The following is a 21,759-nucleotide window of genomic DNA, read 5'->3' on the forward strand; positions in this document are numbered from 1 at the left end:
TCTGAATGACCCCAAATGGCCATAAGATTCTGAAGTGTCCTGTGAATCACCAAAAAAAGATGGCATGATGACCACTATAGTTTTGGTGACAAGCGTATTCTGTTGCGTTTTGATATTTTTTTTGGAAATAGTCTATCTAACACATCGACATTTTCCATAAATATTGAATTAAACTGGCCCCTTCCTAGAACGCATGGAGAAGTAGACACACACTACACGAGTTACTTGTACCATTTTGATTTTTTTCTCTTACTTGTGTGTTTTCCTTTTACTGTTCTTTGGTCTCTTGCCAATTATTATTTCTTGTCTGACCTGTTGGATCGTGAGCTTCATTAAGGGAGGAAGCTTCCTAAGCCCGTGCACATCCCGCTGAGGACATTGCCTGCCCGACTGCTGGCCTGAGGCGGAGCGGACCCAGGCAAGTTGAAGCGAGGAAGGGTCTGCTGCTTGGTGAGATGTGCAAGCAAGCCCTGTTGCAGAGCCCTGCCCTGGGGGCTTTTTTCTGATCTTCAGTGGAAAACCATCAGGGGAATGAAGTCCTAACACACCTCTTTCCTGTGGTTCTCTCAGCTTCTCTGAAATGACCTGATGGGGAAAAATCTCTCCAGATTTCCTGGAGCACTAATGGTCTTTGCTTCTAGGAGTCCTGGGCAGAAACTTAAGAGAGTTTGGGAGTTGGTTCTCTTTTTGACTTGAAGGAATCCATCTGCTGGGAGGCCAGCGAGAGGTCAGGGCCACTGGTTCATACACACACACCTGCCCCCTCTGGGCCCTGAGAGAGAACTGATTTCTTACAAGGAAGAAGACCCTCGGGGTGGAGCTGACGAAGATAGGGGAGTCAAGATGATGCCACAGAGGGTCAGCTGGAGGGAGGAAGGAAAAACTCCCATATGGAAGAGGACACTAATGATAGGGAAAGAAATTTTATTTTCAAGCTTTTAAGAGAATAATACAAACAACAGAGAGTTTTAAAAAACCCTAAAAACTAGTTTAAAAAAGTACTTGACAGTGTCCCTTTAATACCCATGGATGGCGCGGCCATTGTGCATTGACAATGAGAAACTCTGCAGGTGACCACCCCACTGTGGTCTTCCTGGCAAGGTCCCAGGAGCCAGCATGTAGGCTCAAGGGCAGTGCTCCCTGCCAGGGTCCCTGCACCCTGCCTAGCTGCATGGGAGGGACCAGGGAGTTTGTAGCACTGAGGGATGACTGCCCTCCGGGGAGGGTCCCGAGTTGCAAGGAATACTTAGATTGGTCTCCACTCCACTCCTTGGGGGCATGTCCTGCCAACTTCCTCCCATCCGCTGCAGCAGCTATCCTGGGAGACCCTGGGTGGGAAGTGCTCTGCCCTTGGGGGGCCCTGGGTCTCTGCATGCGCCAAAGCAGGAGAAGGCATGACATTGAGCGTGTCCTGGCCACGGGCAGGGTTGGGTAGTCGGGAAAGTCACTCCTGGATTGACAGCTTTGAAGGCTGAAGCCACAGCAGCAGGACCGTGCTTGAGATACCCACGGGAAATCTGTACTTTTCTCTAGTTGTGTGTGTGTTTCTTGTAAACATCTTTGAGCCAAACCACCATAAAATAAAGTAACAAGGGCACGAAAAGACACCCATCTCCAAACCTAAGCCCTCTTTGAGCTGAAGCCTAAGCCTAAGCCCTCTGAAATTGGGAGAAGCTGAAATCGCCCTCCCTCTGGGGGCTCACTCCAACATCTCCCTCCCTGCACATGACCCCAGAGTCCCTAAAGCCATCTGAGTCAGGAATCCTGCCCACCCAGATGAGCCCAGGGGCCACCAATGCTGCCTGTCATCCTTGCCAGCCCACACCCATCCCTCTCCCTCCCCACCACGGCCCCAAACACAGCCCCAGGAGAAACAAAAGCAAACTCGAGGGGAAAACAAGGCAGGCCACAGTGCTTTTCCTTCGTGCACCCTTTGGATTTTTCCTCCCCAGCTCCGGTGCACACAGGGGCACCACCACCACCAACTCACCGGCTTCACCCTCCCCCAGCCCCCACTTCTCCCAGGTGTTTTGTGCATGGGCACATCCAGGATTCTTGTCCTTGTGTTTCCTTCGGTTCGGCTGGATTGCACTTCCTTGTTGAGTTTGTCCTGGAGTTCCTTGCTCTTGTGGGAGATTGGGCTTGACTGATCGGAATCACGAAAGCTCTCTGGACACCAGCCTCACTCACTCCAGCTCTGACCCTGCCTCCAGGGTCCCCTCAAGACCCACCGCCCTCTGCCTGCCCTCTCCTCAGGCCCCTGGGGTGCCCCCGGGCCTCCCCACACCTGCTCCCCAGACTGCGGCCCCGCTGGGCCCCGCCCCTTCCCGGCCCCGCCTCCCCGTCTCTGTGCATGGTCACGGCCTCCCTTTCAGGTGTCTCCTCTCACACTGTCGTGACCCTCATGACAAGCTCCCGGCTCCCGCCCTGGGGGCTCCGCGGTTCATGAGGCCGTAAGTGACTCAAGATGTGCAGGATGGTGTAAGCACAGTGGTGATCGGACAGAGGGCCTGAGGGATGGCTGGCCGCCCGAGCAGGGCCTTCTTCAGGGCCCGGGGTGTCCCCGGCCTCCTCTTCCGAGGAGGGGGCATTGGCCTGGGTGGCTGAGGAGGTCCGGGGGTTTGTCCTGCCTCCCGACTTTTGATCCTCCAGGTCTTTTGTCTTGTCATAGTTCAGCACTTTCCACTGCTGGTTGACAGCCTGCCAGCGTTTAAAGATGCGGTACACGGAGGGTCCCTCGTGCACGATGAGACCTGCGGCACCAGGGAGAGAGGAAAGCAAAGGCCGAGTAAGAGACAGGGGGTCACTGCCGGAAAAACTGTCTCCCTGCGCATATCCACCGAGAGAGAAGTTGGCTCCAACTTCCAAAGCCAACTGGATTTGTGTGGGTTTCATTTGTTCTTTTCAAACCTCCCTTTCAGCTCTGAGCCACAGGGCTACCATCCCTGTATTCCTAGGCTCGATGTGTCCTGAGAAGGGGAAGGTGGAAGGCTGCCATACCTAGTTCATGAAATGGTCACGTGCCTATGGGCAACGCTTTTGCCTACCTCTCCTCCACCCCTCCCACTTCTTGGCTTGACAAAACCCCAAATCATCATCCACTGAGGCATGATAGAAGTGTATTTTCCTCCCTCTACCACGTAGCCATGGCACCTGGCACTTAGCAGATGTTGAATGAACCGTGTACTCTCAAAGGCACCATGAACAGGACCATGGGCATTCCGTACCTGCCGAATGAAGTCTGGAATTCCACTGGTTAACTCTCTGCTACTTAACAAATAGCCCAGTGCTACTGAACTACACCCCTGGGAGAGAGGACTTGGACCCAGCTATACTGGCCAGAAGCAGCCTAGAGCCAGAAAGAAGCCACGCCACACAACCAGGCAGATCAAATGGATTATGTGCCTACTCTGTTCCAGGCACTGGGGCTGGTGCAGTGAGCAGGACACCAGAGTCCTGCCTTCCCAGAGCTGATATTCTAGTGGAGATACACGCAGTGGACACGTAACCAAACCCATGAGACTATGTCAGGTGCTGACAAATGCTACAAGGAAGATAAAATAGGGTGAAATAGACACTGGCTGCAGACACTGAGGGTCCTGCTTTATTGAGAGGGAGGCGGGAAAGGCCTTTTGGGGGGAGGTGATATTTACGTTGACATGTAAGTGATGAGGAGGGGACCATGCAAAGATCTGCAGAGGGACATGTTAGTGATAGGAACTGCAAGTGTGAAGGCCAGCAGGTGGGAACGGAATGCACATGGGTCAGGAAGGAAGGTCAGTGTGGCCAGGGTGCAGTGATGGGTGGGAAGTACAAAGAGAGATAAGGTAGGGCAGAGGTCAATATGATAAGGCCTTATAGGCCAAGGCAAGGGATTTTTATTTTATCCTAATTATAATGGGAAGCCCCTGAAGGGTTTTAATGGGAGGGTCGGGGTGATGTGTTCATTCAGAAAGTTCATTCTCGATCCTGTGGAACTGGATGAGGGAAACGAATAGGAGCAGGAGACCAAGCAGGAAGTGATGTAGTGATTCAAGCAGGAAGGGCTATAGTGATTCAAGCAGGAAGGGCTGTAGTGATTCAAGCAGGAAGGGAAGGTGGCCTAGACTAGGGTTATAGCAGTGGATTCCATGAGAACTTGTGTGGTCAGGGTTTATGTAGAGGTAGTGCTCACAGGCTTGCTGACAGGTAAGGTATGAGTCAAGAGGAAAATCTGGACAACTCAGGAGCTTCTTGTGGCGGTGCCATTTACTAATATGTGGACGGCAGGAGGGTAGGGGGTATGAATTTGTGTGGCTGTGGTCATGACTATATCAGTTTCCTGTTGCTGCTGTAACAAATGACCACACAGTGGCTTAAAATAACATACATGTATTCTCTTACAGTTCTGGAGACAGAAGTCTAAAGTGAAGGTGTCAGAGGACTGGTTCTTTCTGGTGACTTTGAGAGGAGGATTCATGAATCTCCTTGCCTTTAAGCTTCTAGAAGTCGCCTGCATTACCTGTCTCTTCCCTACATCGCTCCACCTCTTTGTTCCAATGTCATATCTCCTACTCTTCTGTCAATGTCTCTCTCTGACTCGCTCTTATAAGAACAATTTTGATTGCATTGGGTCTGCCCAAATAATCCAGGATTCTCTCCCTATGTCACGATTCTTAAATTACTCACATCTGCAAGTCCCTTTTGCCATATAAGGTAAGATTAACAGTCTCCAGGGATTAGGACCTGGATGTCTTTGGGGGCCATTATTCAGCCTTCCACAGTGATTAATAGTTATATTTTGGTTATGGTAATTTAAGATATCTGATAGAAATCTCACTGGAAGGTCCAGGTGGGCAGTTGGACATATGAGTCTGAGGTTAGGGAGAGGTCTGGCCAGGAGGTATAAGTCATCAGTGTAGAGGTAGAATCTGAAGCCTTAGGAATGGCCCAGATCTCCTGGGGAGAGAAGGTAGACAGATAAGAGAAGGGGGCCAATGACAGATTCCTGGGCCTTCTCGTGTATACAGGTTTGGTGGAGGTAGAGCCAGCAAAGGAGGCTCTAAAGGAGCAATAAATGGTATAGAAGCAAGACCAGCAAGTGAGTAGACCCAGAAATCTAGAGAAGAATGTGTTTCAAGAAGGAGAGTGTGCTAACTCTCAAATTCCATTGAGAGGGCAGCTCAGGTGGAATGAGGAGTGCCATTGGCTTAGTAGGCACAGGTGGAGGGAGGATGATAGATGTGAAAATCAGGTAGTTCTCATCCAAGTGCCTCTGCCTCTTCTATGTCATCAGCTAAGATGGAAGGGATACAGGAGGAAGTGTTGAAGATTTGTGGAGAGAAGAAAAAGTGGGAAATGATTATCTTGGAAAATGGGAGACTGAATTTACAAAGGAGATGTAAAAGAATTGTCTGACAGTGTTGAGTGTCCATTTGAGATTTGTGGCCACACATTTGAAATGAGGTGTGTGGCTTTTCTCCATACCTTCAACTGCCTTCTAGGAGCACCTATGGAGTATGAAAGTTGCGTTTAATCAGTATGGACTTTTCTCAGGCAAGCGAGACATAAGAGAGGACAATGAGAATTATGGATGTTTGCAAGGGAGTAGTTATCACACTGGCCCATGGAGTCTAGGCTGGGGAGAAGGAAAGTGATACACAAAAGGGATAAGGAAAAATGGAAAGTGATAGGGTCAATGCCAAGAGGTCTCTTTGAAGTTACAGAATTGCTAGAGTCAGTGATCTACAAGGATGGTGAGGGGGAGTGATGCTCAGAGAGTAAGATGTTTAAATCCAGACTTTGGAAGTGGTGTGGTTCTTGGTGATGATGAGGTCTAGGGAATGTCCTCTTGGGCAAGGGCTGAGGTGGGCTAAAGGAAAAGGCCCGTGGAGTAATGAGGTAGGCAAGGAGTTGGACAGATTATCTGCATCAACCATCCTCAATGCTATCAGACCAAATGCCCCCTTTTAAAACAAATATAGTTTAATATCCCCTTTCTTACTTATTCTGAAGTGAAATTCACAAGATAAAATAAGCTACCATGATTTCTTTTTTTAAAAAAAATGCCCTAAACAGATAATGTTAAAAAAAACAACAACAACAAAAAAAAAACAGGACAAGTCATTTATAACCAGGCAATATAAATTTCAAAACAAATTCTGGGGCACAACTATATTAGAAAACAAACAAAAAAACCTCAAAGATTTGCAAAATGCCCCTAGGAGGTGGTGCCACCTCTGCTGAGAGCCACTGATCACAGAGATGCTAAAGACAGGAATGGTGGGAGGGAGTGTATGAACCAGGGGCCCCTAGGAATGTGAGGAGTGAGTAGGCAGCCAGCAGCCAATAGCATAAAGAAGGGGAAAGGAGAGGTCAAATATGATGACATACACCGCCAGGGGCTGGGGCTTCTGAAGGATAAAGGAAGAGAGGTGGTTTAGAAGTGGTAATGGGGAGCAAAGAGGATGTGGACCTTACCTCCAGGCCCTGTAGAATACAGTATATGGGAGAAAAAGCAGCTACCACTTGAGACAGCAAGAAACAGTGTCCTCAGAAGATAGCTGTTTCAATGAAAGGAACACTCACAGAAGAAGTTGTTAGTGATGGACCATGAGGTCCAGAGGAAGGGCTGGGAAGATGGGGCCAGTTAAGGAAAGTGCACAATAAGAAAGTGGTAATTGTCCATATCATGAGGGTGGTCTGGGGGGCTGGGCCCTGTGATGGGGAGTGAGAAGACTGGGCATTCACCCTGCAGCAACTGTCAGTGGAGGGGAGGCTGATGGCCTGGCCTGGGGGGTGGGGGTGGGGTTGGGGGATGAGGAAGAGCTGACTCACAGGAGCAAATAGCCATGAGTCACTCCAGCCTCCTCAATGTCAAGCAGAGACGGAATGGAAACATCTCAAAGCTTCTCCAACCTTGAACACACTGTGATTCTATGAGACAAGATAGCCACCCACTGGCACTCTTTCCTCTAGCGTGACAACAGTTCCTGAGATTGCCCTCTGGCAACAAGTTTCCAAGTGTTCCTTAGAGAGACAGTCTCCCTGTGGCCCAGTTGTTCCTAATCTCTTGGGTCTTGTGCCACTTTGAGGATCTGATGAAGGCTAAGGACCATCTCCCTGGAACAAAAACCACACGGATGAATCTAGGGGTTCATCAATCTCCTGAAGACCACCAATGGACCCCTTCATATGGCCTGCCTGACCCTGAACAAGGAGACCTCTCTGCCTCCTGTCTCATCACCCTGCCCCAGTCACTTCCTTCAACCTTGTGAATACGTGTCCTGTGTTCATTATTTCCACAAGCCTATCTGAACACTGCAATGCTCTTTTCCTTGGACTGTTAGCCCCTTGAGGACAGAGGCCAGGAATGGTTGAGGGTTGGGCAGCCGACACAGTAGCTGGAGCTTAACAAAGCCTTGGTGATGATGGAGGAAATGGGGGCCTCGGGGAGAGAGAAGCAGAATCTTTTGAAGCCCCAAACTAGCCCTTTCCAATAACAGTCACTACACTTGATTCTTAATTAGCTTCTTGATCAGACAGTTTTACCCTGATTGAAGAGGGTGGCTTAAAATTTTGGTCCGAACGCTGCCTTCTAATTATCTAACTGTCTAGTGTTCAGGAAGTAATTAAACCACTTTAATGGATAGATGGCTGAAGGGGGGAAGGTGCACCTGTTTTTGAAGATAATGCTTGTTGGGCAAAAATGGGAAAAGCACGAACTACCTCATTCGCATCCACTTCCCTTAGCTCTCCCTCTGCTTCCTGTTCTACAAATTACTTATTGATTCCTTGGATGGCAGAATAAAAACAAACAAAACAAAAACAGAGGAAGGTGGGTAGGGCTCATCTGATTGGGACAGGTGAAAATAGGGAAGTTGAAGAGATGGAAGAGAAGGAAGATGGGTTGGAAATGGTGGTGGATGGAGATAGAGGATGAAATTAGAATAGGAAGAGGAAAGCTATTGATGAAGGGAGGCAGAGAAGCAATAGAAGATGGACCATTAGAATGCATGGCAGTACCAGAAATTCAGTATGTTTTGATTGGGTCCTTCTCTGGTATTTTCTGTTTCATTTAACAGTGACCTCATAACCACCTACAAGGTGCCCAACCCTGGGCTGTATTTGTGGGAAATCCAGTTCCAGAAGAATTGCCACCTTCATCTCCCTGACATCTCTCCACCTTTGGGGGCAACTCTTCCTCACATCGCTGGAGGCTCCATAACTCTCAGAACACTTTGCTTGCCATCATATCTCTTCCCACCAGCCTCCCGCTAAAGTGGCCCTTTGGTTAGCCCACAAGGAGGGAGGGAAGGTGGCCACTGTGGGTGGGTGATCCTGTCTGCTTGGCTCCTCCTGCCCCTAACTCACCACTGACCCAGGGCTGTCAGAGAGTCCTCAATCCTTGATTGGGATCAGCATCCCAATCCTGCCCTGCTGAATTCTGCCCATTGGCTCTTGCTGTGTCCAAAGCAGTGAGATACAGTTTAATTCTATTTAGGTAATATTTCCTGAGTACCTACTATTTGCTTTTCTGAACACCTGTGATGGAACAAAAAAAACTGGTTCTTATCACATATGGAGTTAACAGGCCAAGGTTAACTGAGAAGTCTGCAGAGAAGCTTCTGGTCCCCTCAGCAATGCCCAAATCTTCCTTCCCAACCCTCATCTCCTGCAGGTATCCTGATATAAGTGGCAAAAAGTTACAGACAAGTCTACAACAGTGCTTCTTAAACTTTAGCATGCATCAGAATCAGCCAAGGAGCTTATTAAAACATGGATTCCTGGGCTCTACCTCCAGAGAGTCTGAATCAGTAGGTCTTGGATGAGGCCTAAGGATTTGCATTCCTAAGCCGATGCTGCCTGTGTGTGGACCACACTTGAGTAGCACTGCCTAGAACATGGTCCTTATTCTGGCCTACTGCTTCATGGAAGACTCTAACTTTTGGTCAAATAAAGAGTTAAAGGTAATTTTTTTAAAGTTTTATTTATTTGAGAGAGAGAGAGAGTACAAGCGGAGGGGAGGGGCAAAGGGGGAAAGAGAGAAAGAATCCCAAGCAGACTCCCCACTGAGCATGGAGCCTGACACGGGGCTCGATCTCACCATCTTGAGATCATGACCTGAGCCGAAACCAAGAGTCAGATGCTCAATCCACTGAGCCACCCAGATGCCCCAAGAGCTATAGGTAATTTTTAAAAATACTCTAGTTCCAGATGGGACAGACATGGAAATGTGACGCAACCAAAGAAATGGATACTTCCCTTCTAGACCCAGAGGACTTTGGGTCCCACAGTTCAGAGGCACCTCGCCAATGAACACGCACTGGACATTCAGTGTCTGCCACTTACTCGCCCTATGGATTTAGGCAAGTTATTTCCTCTTCCCAAGCCTCAGGTTCTTCTTCAGTAAACTGGGACTGATACCTCCTTGCTTATAGGTTGTTAGGAGATTAAAGGAGGTAATGAGTCCTGTGTGTTCCTGCTTGGTGCTGTGCCCGGCACACATTTAACATGCAAAGCCACATGATATTGATCATTGTGGGGGTGGGGGTAGAAGTTACAGGACAGAAAAAGCCCACTCGTATCTTTTCCTTCTCCTTTATTGCCAGCTCCCTTCCCAAGCGCAAGCACCTGCTCTTCTGACTCCTAAATGCCCTTCCCAATCCTCAGTCTGAGTCACTGTTTACAGATGAATAAGATGCTGGAGCTGAGAGGAGCTCTAGGGGCCAGCTGATTCTGCAGATGTGGTGACCAGCCTCCACTCCCATCTCCTCTCCCACCACCAAGAGCCTTCAGCAGTGCCGAGGGAGTGATGCTCCCCGCCTGCAGAGTCACCTGCTGTCAGACGGCTGTGGGGCAAGACTTCACCCTGCAGCCCCACCACTGCCAAGCTCAGCTTCCCGATGCTACCCCCTCGAGGGCCCAGCCCTGTCAGAACCTGCACTGAAGAACTTATCTGCAATCGTGGGGAAGAAATCAATCTAACCAGTGTCCAGGGAGGGGCTGTCCTCTTGGAGGCGACTTTTATTAGAATTCCCTTCCCAGCAGAGTCCTTGCTGGACTGGTTGACCTTGGTCAAGCTGTCCAGGATGTCTCTAAACACATCAGAGCCAGAATCATCCCGGCCCCTCTGCCCACTCAAGGCATTGCAGAGACCTTTGAGAAGACCTTAGCTAGAAAATCATTAAGAGTGCTGACTCCTTGGGCGCCTGGGTGGCTCAGTCGTTAAGCGTCTGCCTTCGGCTCAGGTCATGATCCCAGGGTCCTGGGATCAAGTCCCACATCGGGCTCCCTCCTCGGGGGGAAGCCTGCTTCTCCCTCTCCCACTCCCGCTGCTTGTGTTCCTGCTCTCGCTATCTCTGTCTCTGTCAAATAAATAAATAAAATCTTAAAAAAAAAAAAAAAAGTGCTGACTCCTTGAAATGAATGAATGAGCTTAACTCAGTAGAACTGGGTAGGCAAGAGTAATATTCCTGGAGCCCCAAATATCCCTGCATTGGTACAAGTGAGGGGTTCATTCCTGGAAGTGTGTGCATGAAGCTATGTCCCAAGATACTGTGGGTTTTTTCCGTGGCGGTTCTCTAAAAGCTCAGAGCTATCACTATCTGGAAAGACACAGACAGAGTGCATTTCTCAGCCATTCTGGGCAATGGTGGTGCAGGTCATGGTAATGAAGGTGATGCTGATGACAGTACTTAGGGAATGCTTCCTAGTTCTGTCACTCTAAAAGGGCTTTGCAAATATAGTCTACATCTCACGGAAATCCCATGAGGTAGGTGGTATTGTCTCCACCTGACAAAGAAGAAACTGAGCTCAGAGAGGCTTAGTGTCTTGCCCAAAGACACACAGCTTGTACAGGTAGTGGGACATAAACTTAGGTTCATCTGAAACAGAATGGTGCCATGTGTCTGGGCTCCTTCCTCCTCCATGCTGCAGGTCGTGGGCTCCCCCAGAGAAAGCAGCTATGGAGGAGATAATTTTTTTATAGTCTGTATATACAATGTCTATTTCAATTCACAATAAGATGTCTTTTGTGCTATGCATTTAAAAAATGTGTTAACAGTGTTATAACCAAGTGGTTAAGGATGTGGGCTTTGAAATCAGATGAAACTGGGTTCTAGTTGTATGATGTTGGGTGATTTACCTCTTAGTCTTAATTTTTTTATTAAGGAAAATGAGCATTTTAATAGTAACTACATCGTGAGGTTGTAGGGAGTAAATAAGATAATGCACATAAAGCACTTTTTAAGTGTTTGGTGTATAGCGAATAGTAAATTTTAGTTATTATTTTATTATCATCATTATGAAATAAGTTTCACATGATTTCATCTTAAAGGAGTTATGTTAAAGTTACAAAAGTAGTTTCTTTAAGCAAATGTGCCAGAATTCTATATCTAAAAAGAGTTTAAAATCCCAGGATTTTAAAAGACTATCCTTGGGGGGTGCCTGGGTGGCTCAGTTGGTTAAGAGTCTGCCTTCAGCTCAGGTCATGATCCCAGGGTCCTGAGATGGAGCTCCGCATCGGGTTCCCTGTTCAGAGGGGAAGCCTGCTTCTCCCTCTCCTGCTCCCCCTGCTTATGCCCTCTCCCTCTCTGTGTCAAATAAATAAGTAAAATCTTAAAAAAAAAAAAAGAAAAGACTACCCTTTGGAACTGGCGTAATCTTTCTTAGGCTATCCTAGTGCAGAGCATTTCTGGAAATTTCTCAATGACAGCCTTTGATGGACATGACTGACCGTCCACCAAAACCCCACTCTTCTCTTCCTTGGTACAGAGTTGCCACTGAGAAGGAATGACATTTCACCACTTTGCACCCACGGGGAGCTGGGTGACCAGGACTGCATGTAAGCATTAGTCAGGCCGAGGTTTAAGAATGGGTATTGAGGGGGAAAGTACGTGGTTTGTGTGTGTGTGCTTTATCCATGCTTGCTCTTATTTTCTATTAGCTGGAAATAAAAGATTCAAAAGCCTAGGGGTCTGTGCTCACAAAATGGAAGGAGCATGGGTCCCTGAGTCTCTGTGTGGAGGAGAACCTCCCCACTGATCAGGAGCTTCTACTGCATTAAACCACTGAAATTTTATATATATATATATATATATATATTCCATTGAACCAAAAGCTGCTTTTCTCTTGTGGCCCCTACCCTAACACTACAGGTATTTTAGTTAGGGTATTTAGTTAGACTAACTCCAGCAGATGCATATATATATATGCATGTTTCATGTTTTCCCCCAAAATAATATTACTTGGCTCAAGCAGCCACCTTATTTACTAGATTGGGGTTTTTTTTCTAGCTATAGACCCACTGTCAATGGACAGACATGCGACTCCTGAAGCTATTCCCAAGACTGTGCTGTAGGCACTGAAGATGTTCCCAAGAGGTGTTCCTAAACTATTTGAGCCCCATCCACACACTGGAAGAAATGAAGTGCCTCCCAAGGGGTCTCCTTTGAGGGGGACAGTGCTCACTTGGCGTGTCTGCTTCTAAATCAGTCATCTGCACTTACCGAGCAGCTAGCATTTAGAGGTGGAGAGAGGGGGCCTTGCACAGGAAGCCCTTGTTGGTCGGGGGAGGCAGGGGGTGTGTGGAATATGAGTTAACAGTTAATCTGGAGAGTTGGATAAGCCATATGCATTTAATGGAACACAGACTGAACATCATCCTCCCCATTTCCTTGGCTGACGCTTATCAGTTGTTTGGTCTAGCCAACATGATTGGGAATCCCCCCACCGTCACAGTGGTCAACCTCTGAGAATTATGACATCTTCTTACAATGGAAGTGACTTCAAAATCCTAGAATGTCAGACCTAGAAGTACCTTGCAAGTTATCAGTTTCAACCGTCTCATGTTATAGAGGACTTAACTGAACTCCAAAAAGAAGTAACTTGCCCAAGGTCACAGAAGTGGTGGCAAATCTAGTCTTCAGACCTAGATTTTCTACTTCCTAGTCTCTTCTGGGGTACCAGGCTGCCTTCCCCATATTTTCAGTTTATTAATCAGGGAATTAAAAGGTTTGACAGATGGGGTCATTTCTAGCCCAAGGGAAGGAAGAAAGGAAGGAATCTTTGTGCCAGGTAAGTGTTTTTTAGTTAATGTGAATTAAAATTAAGTTTGAAAAATCATGTTTTTGTAGTCCTGCTGCTCCTACCCTTTGCCCACTTACTATAAATTGGAATTTGAATTCCTTTATCTCAGACAGCAGGCACCAGGTATCTCTAAATTATAGGAAAGAACCTCAATGAATAGCAGACAGAGGAAGCTTTAACAAAAGATTTTCTATAATTCTGTAAATTACCATATTCCACTGTTTTAAAGATTTGGAACAATCTCGGAAATGCTCTCCTTCCTTTCCCTGACCACATCCCACTCACAAGTAAAAAAACAAACGTGATAACGATGAGGTCCTCAATTTTTGCAGATTTGACTTTTTGGTGGCCAATCTCTTGAGTCTGTGGAGTGAAAAAAAAAATGTTTTTGGTGCCAAAGACCTTAATTAATTTGCTTTTGTTAAATCCTAATAACTTGACCCACTAGAGCAGAGACTGTCCCATTTGTTTGCTGGGAGGCTCTGTCAGCTTTTCTGCTTGGGCAGCCACTGTCATTAGAAATGACGGAAGAGGAGGCAGGTGCTGGGAGGACATTCAATGTAATCAGATCTTCTCATACAGGGGACATGCGTGCGGGAACTAAAAACCTTCAAGAAGAGGCACTGCTCCATATAACAGCAGACTCTCAATTATGTGAGGACACGGAGTCAGGCTTCCTAGGCTGTGACTAGCTTCTGGTTTTAACAGTTTCTGCAAACCTTTATTGGGTGCCCACTCCAAGGGGAATCTACCCGGATCAAGTGTCTCCCAGCCTGGTCACTGATTTTATGAATGCCTGCTCCTTTCCACATGCCATCGTATTTAATCCTCTCAACAATGCTCTGCAAATGGTATCATTATCCCATTTCACAGATGAGAAAAGGGAAGCAGAGAGTGGTTATGCAAATCACAGAAGGTCTCAAGGTTAGTAAGAAACTGAGCAACACGTGATCCAGGTGGCACACTCCTGCCACTCCAGAAACCCACCATCCTGGGTTTTGTGACCCATTCCCTCTTGTTTTTCTCATTCTCTGTCTTCATCCATCTTTTAAGCCTATAATGGTCCCCAGGTCTCCATCCTTAGCCACCTACTCTTTGAATGCTCCTTCTAAGTTGTCTTGCCAAAACCCACAGCTTTACCCCCTCTTATTGTTGACCCCCAAACCCGTGTTCAAGTTTTATGATCCAACCGCCTACAGAAACCTTTCCTTACCTCCCTCCCCCACTTCTCATTAGTCACCGATCCTCATCAGAACTGGTCCAATGCCCTCAAATCTTCCTCTACGAACAGGAGGCCACCAAAGGCCCTTTCTTTCTTTCTACCCCTGCAGAGACTCTTTCCTGGCAATGCCTTCCCCTCTTTGCAGCCCATAATGTATTCCATGCGCCTTGCTTCTCTTCTACTGCAAACACTTCGCTTAGGAGCTGCCTCTTACCTCACTGCCTGGATTTTAGGCTTGTGATGGGCCTTTTGTTTGGTGCTTTTGCCAAAGACTTACCTTTGGTTCCTCTTTGCTTCTCCCATTGCCAACCCCATTCTCATGCTCAGCTGTGGTATCCCCACGCAAGCCAGACCCTGGGATTCCTACTTGCTTCAAAGAAGTTCATACATTCCTATCTTATCCACATCCTAAGTGCTTCTCAAGGTCATCCCATACACGTCTTCCCCACTGCACCGTTTTGCATTTCTTTCCCTTTTGCTCGGACTATTACAAGCATTTTCCAGTTGGCCCCTCGCTGCCTCTAGTCTTTCCAGCTCTGGTCCATCCTCCCTACCATTGCCAGAGTTACCTCTGTAAAGCACACATACATCTGACCACATTTCTTTCTGGTATAAAATCTTATTAATGCCTCCCTGTCACCAACAGGGTGAAGTCTGAGCTGCTTAGCCCATGATTCATGATACTGTGGGACTTGGCTCCTGCCAACCTCCACATCCCTATGGCCCATCACCCACCTTCCCACTCTGGCTCTTGACACTGAGCCCTACACACCTGCGCCAAGTTTCCCAAGTGTCCCTGGTTCTCTCAAGTCTCTGGCCTCTACACACGCTAGTCTCTCTGCCTGGAATGTTCTTTTCCTCTCTTCTGGACAAACTTTGACCTATCTTTTGAAAATGCCTGAAGGATAGGTTTCCTTCCTTCAAAAAGCCTTCCTGGACTCCTCCAAGAGGGAGTTAATTGCCCTCTATTCTGTTCCACATTTCTCTGTATCTTACCCTGGCTGCCACTGTGCTGTGATTTATTTGTAGATTGGGAGCTCCTTGAGGGCAAAGACTGTGTCTCCTTCATTACTTTATTAAAGTTCCCTAGTTTTACGAACAAAATCAGACAGCCAGGAAATGCTACTGAATGAATGGAGATGCTAATCCTGAGCCCCTTCTGACTCATAAATGATAAATGATAAATGATTAACTTGTCTGCCTTCCCAGTGAAATGTAAGATCCTTGAGAGCAAGTGACTCTCTTATTGGGAGTGCCCTTTCAATAAATATTTTTTAGTGAATGAATGGATTCCCTAAGTTCATGTTAGTCAGGACATGTAGCTTCCCCTGCCCTAAGTTCCTTCCACCAGAGTGTCTCACAGGGAGAAAAACCACCTAAATTTCACCTCAATTTCTATTTTTTTTAAAGATTTTATTTATTTATTTGAGAGTGAGAGAGAGCACAGAGGGAGAGGGAGAAACAGACTCCTCGCTGAGCAGGGAGCACAATGCAGGGCTCAATCACAGGATCCTGGGATCATGACCTGAGCCAAAGGCAGACACTTGACCAACTGAGCCACCCAGGCACCCCTTACCTCAATTTCTTAAGCCTCCCTCTCAGTTGGTGTCAGAATAGCACTGATCAAAAGGGAGGTGCAACAATGGCTAAACTCCAAGACCCTGAATAAAGGACAGGAGCCCCCAGGACTCACTAAATTTCTTATTGCTCAGCCATTACCTTATGGGTCAAGGTATTACTGGACCAATTTCCCTTCAACCTGCCTCCCCATCCAAGCTCTGCGTTTGCAATTTCACAGAGCAATCAGAGATAAAAGAGGCAGTGGAAAGCACCCTGGAATTGGAGTCCAAGGTTTTTGGCCTAATTCTCAGCTCTGCCATTTTTTTAGCTATGTGACCTGGAGCACTATTACTTTAAGCTTTTCCTCATCTGTTAAATATGGATCATAATACTTACCCTGCTCATCTTTTAGGGTTATTGTGCCCTTTCTCAGTTCTTCTGTGTCCTTGCAGGAGTGTTTGGTGGTTTGTTCTGTCCACAGCAACTTAGTTTTGGTTTTCACAGTGGCATGGATTGGTCTAGGAAGTTAGGACTCTACCCAAGAGACGTTTAATCTGTAAGGGCAGCTTGTCTCCCAGAATGTACAACCTTCTGATATAACCAAGTCTAGAGCCCTTGTCCACAACCCTGGACCCATGCTGCATCCAACAGAGAACCCAGACCTTCCTGGCACCCATTTCAGGCAAAATTCTTTGGTGAGAACCAAAGGCCCTTCCCTGGAGGTCAGCCAGGTGGACATAGCTGTGGATGGAGCAGATGTGGCTTCATGGGCAGCAAGGTGACCATGTCCCATACACTGCATCCTTTTGGCTTCATGGCAGAGAATATCTGCTCAGCTGGTGCTGGTGCCCAATGGAGTGTCTCTTTGTGTCCTGCCCACTCTCATGAGTTTTCCCTTAGAGCACTGCTCTGATAAAAGGTAAATCTATTTTTAAGGATTACTTAAAGCTATATATTTCATGTTTACTCAGATTCTTTACTGTCTGAGGCCATTTAACAGTCTTAGGGAATAGACAAATTGTTTTTGGTATCTGAAAAATAGAGAAAGTTCAAAGACTCATTTTAACAGATGGTCTTATTCCTTTCTTACTCAGCCTTTTGAGGTAACACAAGGCTAGACTCATTTTCCTTCTTCTAGTGATAAATTTCCATCCAGGTACTGAATTTCTCCATCCATCCAAGGAGCTCAAGTCTATGGATATGAATTTTTTCATTTAACATTTTTTTTCAACCAACATTTCTTGAGAATAGTCACCTCTCCCATTATCACTTCTACCTACTTTCTGATAAGGAATCATCTCTTCCTCTGTCCACTCTGTCACATCATTTTCTTCCACTTTCTTAGGACTTCTGGAAGGGAACCTTCCCTTTTCCCACAGGAATCAACTAATTGACTGAGTTTTAAAACTGATGACCACCTCTATAGTAATATAGGTGCCGTCCTGTGACTCTCATCCATGTTGTTCATTTTCATGCAGTAAGAAGACCACATTATGCTTCCTTCTGGCTCACCTAGCCAGGTCTCTTTCCATGTTCTAGCTCCTCTGTCTTGCATTGGTTCAGTGAAACAGGTTTGTGTGGCCAGAGTCAAGATTCATGGATAGAGGCAGGAGGTGGTAGGATAGAGGGGAGCAAGCATACTTGCTCCTTCTCTCAAAACAAACTAGACCCTGGGTTGCCATTCTGGCTTGTTTCCCTGGAATTCTGATGAAGATGGAGTGTCAGCCGTGTTACAACATTCCCTAGGGTGGAGGTAACCCCTGACTGGTGGCTGCTTTACTATCAATGCCTGGTGGGAGGCTGTAGTTTGGGCGCCCCTGAGTACAGGGACACTTGTAAACTACATATGACTTTTGTGGGGAAACTATGTCAAGGTGGATCCTGTATGCACTATTGTGGGTCTCATCTCTTTCTTCATGAACTATCAGCTGGGGGCTGAGAGACTAGCCCTGGACTAGGTTATGGAGTACAGCAAGGACTCACCTGCAGAAATAATCTGGACTTGCCTTATGGAGGTTGTGGTTCCTGTCCTAAATTCCTCTAAGTGAATCTAGTGCAAAGTGTACTCTCTGGTAGTTCTGTGAGTCTAAGTGTCTAATTGAGCCTAAAAATAAATACACTGCTGGTACATTCCAGGCTCCAACTGACTGTCCTACCAGGGAGCCCCTAAGAGGCTGATACTTTATAACCACTTATACAGTACTGAGTGTTTTTCCTCAACTGACCAGAACACTGCAGAAGAGAAGTAAATGACTGATACCTGAACTTCACCATTGAAACCACCATCATCACTACTGATTATCATCACCAATATCAAAATCATCAATGCAACCATCACAAGAATCTGTTTGTGCATTTCAACTACTGCCCATCATCTTCCACTCTCTTCTTTAGATCACATGTTACTCTCTTTTTGATTCTGTCTCCTAGCATATTCTCCTATGGACAACCTCTCCTAGAAAAACAATGAATTGAGAGTCCTGCTCTGCTGCCTGAGTCAGCCTAGGACAAATCCTTCAGTATCAGTTTCCCCATCTGAAAAATGGGAAGAAAATTATTGCCCCCAGGGAAATGGTCTGACAACTGAATTAGCTCCAGTTATAATCAACAAAATGATAGAGCAGTCTAAACTCTTTAAAGGTGAGCTAGTCTAAATATAAATATGTCTGACTACTTTGGGATGGCACTAAAAGCACTTGGTCCCTAGGCAGCCCCCTCCTGTCCAATGGCTATCTCCAGGCAGTCACTGGCTTGTCAGAGCAGAATGGACAGATCATGGTGTGGTTTTGCATCCTGGGAAATTATGTTTTCTTAAAAGCTTGGAAGGAAGGAAAGCAATATGAAAACTCTCAATATCTAGCTCACTGTGTTTCTTCCAGAAATTGGGTGACTGAGTGCAATATATATATGAAGAGAAAGAAGAGAAAGAATTTGAGAGATAGAAGTGGGTTGGAGGGAGGCAGATGGAGAGGAGCCAAGAAAGAGACAGAGGACGAGATGGTTCTGTGGAGTCCTGCTCAGAGGGAGACACTATGAGCAGGAGGGACCAGGTGCCAGAGGCACGAGCAGAGGTGCTGGGTGGCTCAGAGCCACAGGGAGCAGGTCTGCTTGTGAGGGCTCTTCCTATAAGTGGGCCCAGGTGCACTCAAAGTTGCAGATGGCATCTGCAGATGTTCCATAAGGGACACAGAAGACTCCTGCTTTCTGATGCAAGAAGAGAATGGAAAGAGCACTGGACTGCCAGTCAGGAGACCTTGCTTCTAATCCCAGCTGAGCAATACTGAGCAGATCACTTCCCTTCTCTGAGCCTTAGTTCTCTCAACTTCAAAACAAGAATCATACAGGTTGATCCCATGATCTTTTCTATGTTTCCTTCTCTCAGTCTTCAAATCTATGAAGCCCTGAATGGCAGGTGGTATTTATGCTCCTCTTTCCCTCCCATGCTCCCTCCAGGGGAGGAGGAGTATGCTTCCCTTGCCCACCCCCACACCGATGTTGGTCTCTCTGATGACTTGCATTGGCCCATGGGCTGTGGACAGAGGGGACAGTATGCCAGTATTGAGAAGAAGCTTTGAGAGGCCTTGCAAATTTCCACCAGTCCTCTTGTGCTCTTGTGCCTGCCTAGAAAGGTACACCCCAGAAGTCCCTGCCCCTTTACCTGGGCCCCAGCATGAGAAGCCACTCAGAGCGGGCTGGAACCCAATGCACAGTCAGAAGCCAAACCGAGCCAAGCCCAGCTGAGCCACAGCCGTCATGCAGACCCAGCCACAGGAAATAAATGCCTGTCATTGTGAGGCACTGCAATTCTGAAGTTGCCTGTTACCGCAGCCAAAGCTGACTAATACACCACGTGACAGGAAAGCAAGTCTCGTAGAAGGGACCAGTCAAAAGCCTTCCTGAAGGAGAATGAAGGACAGCTGGAGAGGCTCCGCCAGGCCCTCTGCTGCTGCCCCCCGCTCATGCCAGAGCCGTACACCTCCATATGGAGACACACCTGGTTTTTGGCAGCCACCACCCGGGCCTCAACAGGGTAGGAAAGGATTTTGGTAGAGGGGGAACGAAATTAGACTGCTCCAAGTCAAATTCCTCCCCATTCACAGTCCTCTCTTCCACAGTCCTCCAAACCTGGGCAATCTGTCTAGGTGCCATAAAAGCCTGCTTTTAAAAAGGCTCTTGAACTCAGGGCTGAGGCATTGGTTTAGCTAGCAGGGAGAGGCAGCAAGATGCTTAGACAAGTATCAAGTGTCAGCATCACTGGTCTCTGGCTGCCATAATCAGATGCAAATCTCCAGGCCTCTCTGACTCCTAATATTAAAGAGCCCCAAAGAAATTCACATAGCATCTTCCAACCAAATTCTAGCTAATAGATGTTTTCCTGCCAAACGGAGCAGTGTAGCCTATTTGATATAATATACAAACTAAAGCCCAGAGAACAAAACTGTGGAACTTTAGTGCCATCAGCATCATGGCCTAGGGGGTAACATGAGACTTCCAGGTTAGGATGTATGACCAGTGCTTAACCATGCTTCATGTCACTGAAAGAAAACTGGGATCTTGGTCACTTGAATGACAACTCCAGAGTTGAAAACCATAAGCATTTGTTGGGAAGAACAAAAAGACCCGGCCCTCCACCAATCGACCTAACATAATAGAAAAGGAAGGAACACAGATTTGGGAATGGTGTAAGGGAACAGACAGGAATTAAAGTGGAGGGTTTCCAACTTTTTTTCTAAAACACCAAAGATTTATTTAGAACAGAAATATATGTAAATGGATAAAAGTACAGAAACTCAAGGTGAAGCAAGGGCGAAGATTCAGAGGCTGTCTGCCCTGCGTTCCATTGCCCACTCCCAAAATTGGTTCCTGAAGCTATGTGTGGAACATTGGGACTCCATACAATTTGAAAACCACTAGACTAGAGAAATCTGGGGCACTATAATAGGCTTACAGAAAGCTGAAGAAAAGGGGGAAAGGGCAGGTATCATGATGCTGTTTCTGGGCATTTTGCTGGGAAGGGAATGGAATTAAATGTCTAGTCATCCCTTGTCATGGCTTGGCGACCATGGAGTACACAACAGAGAAGAGGGCCTCCACATCCCGTTTGAGATGGACAGACTGACAAACTGACCTTTCTCAAGTCTTCTTAGAGGCAAGCCTCCTTATCCTTATCTTCCACTGGGCAAGAATAGATTTGCTTGGGAAAGATTTAGATCTTCTTCCTTTGGCCTGCCTCCTCCCCCACCCCATTGACCCCTCAAATCTAAGGTGCTGGCTCCTCCTGAGTTTACAGGTCTCGAGCTTGGTGCTTCGACCTTTCAGGGGGAGGGATCCTGAGGGATCTGTCTAACTCACCAGCACATGGCTCCTCACGTCCCATAGAGACAGGCCCCCAGACCCACCTATGCACACCACATCCATGAATCCGTACATCCCATAGCAGATCTGGAAGAGGAGATCTTGGCGTTGCCATTTTGCTGAGGGACTGAAGGTGGACCAGATCAGCCAAGAGATACTGGCGATGAGGAAGAGGGAACCCAAGATGGCGGCTGCAATCTGAACCTTCTCAATGACTGTCAGAGAGATGGCTTGCCACTGCAAAGAAGACAAGGATAGGTTAGCTGTTGCTTGGATGCCCTTACCCCATTTCCACCCCATTCCCACCCCTCCTCCTTCTGCTGCCCCAACCTCTTACCTCGGGCTTAGGATTTAATGCAAAGCTTCTTAACTTGGAACACAATGGCTATCGTTACAAGTTCCTGAGTTTTTTTTAAATTTTATTTATTTATTTATTTGACAGAGAGAGACAGCGAGAGCAGAAACACAAGCAGGGGGAGTGGGAGAGGGAGAAGCAGGCTTCCTGCCGAGCAGGGAGCCCCATGAGGGGCTCGATCCCAGGACCCTGGGATCTT

The 21,759-nt window shown here is 47.1% G+C and overlaps 1 protein-coding gene across 1 annotated transcript in view; it reads right to left on the reverse strand.

Annotated features, from left to right (window-relative positions):
• Positions 1-2,385: 2,385 nt before the first annotated feature.
• The window catches only part of MARCHF4 (membrane associated ring-CH-type finger 4), a 106,305-nt gene continuing 86,931 nt past the window's right edge, over positions 2,386-21,759 (reverse strand). Inside the window, exons 3-4 of the mRNA XM_045867350.1 lie at positions 21,250-21,442; positions 2,386-2,753 (exon numbers count right to left, since the gene is read on the reverse strand). Of these exons, the coding sequence (XP_045723306.1) occupies positions 2,386-2,753; positions 21,250-21,442 (561 nt within the window). The remainder of the gene's footprint in view (positions 2,754-21,249; positions 21,443-21,759) is intronic.

The sequence above is a fragment of the Mirounga angustirostris genome, unplaced genomic scaffold (genome assembly GCF_029215605.1).
Source record: "Mirounga angustirostris isolate CCGP_5_RB_7025 unplaced genomic scaffold, mMirAng1.0.hap1 SCAF_3, whole genome shotgun sequence".
Taxonomy (NCBI): Eukaryota; Metazoa; Chordata; class Mammalia; order Carnivora; family Phocidae; genus Mirounga; species Mirounga angustirostris.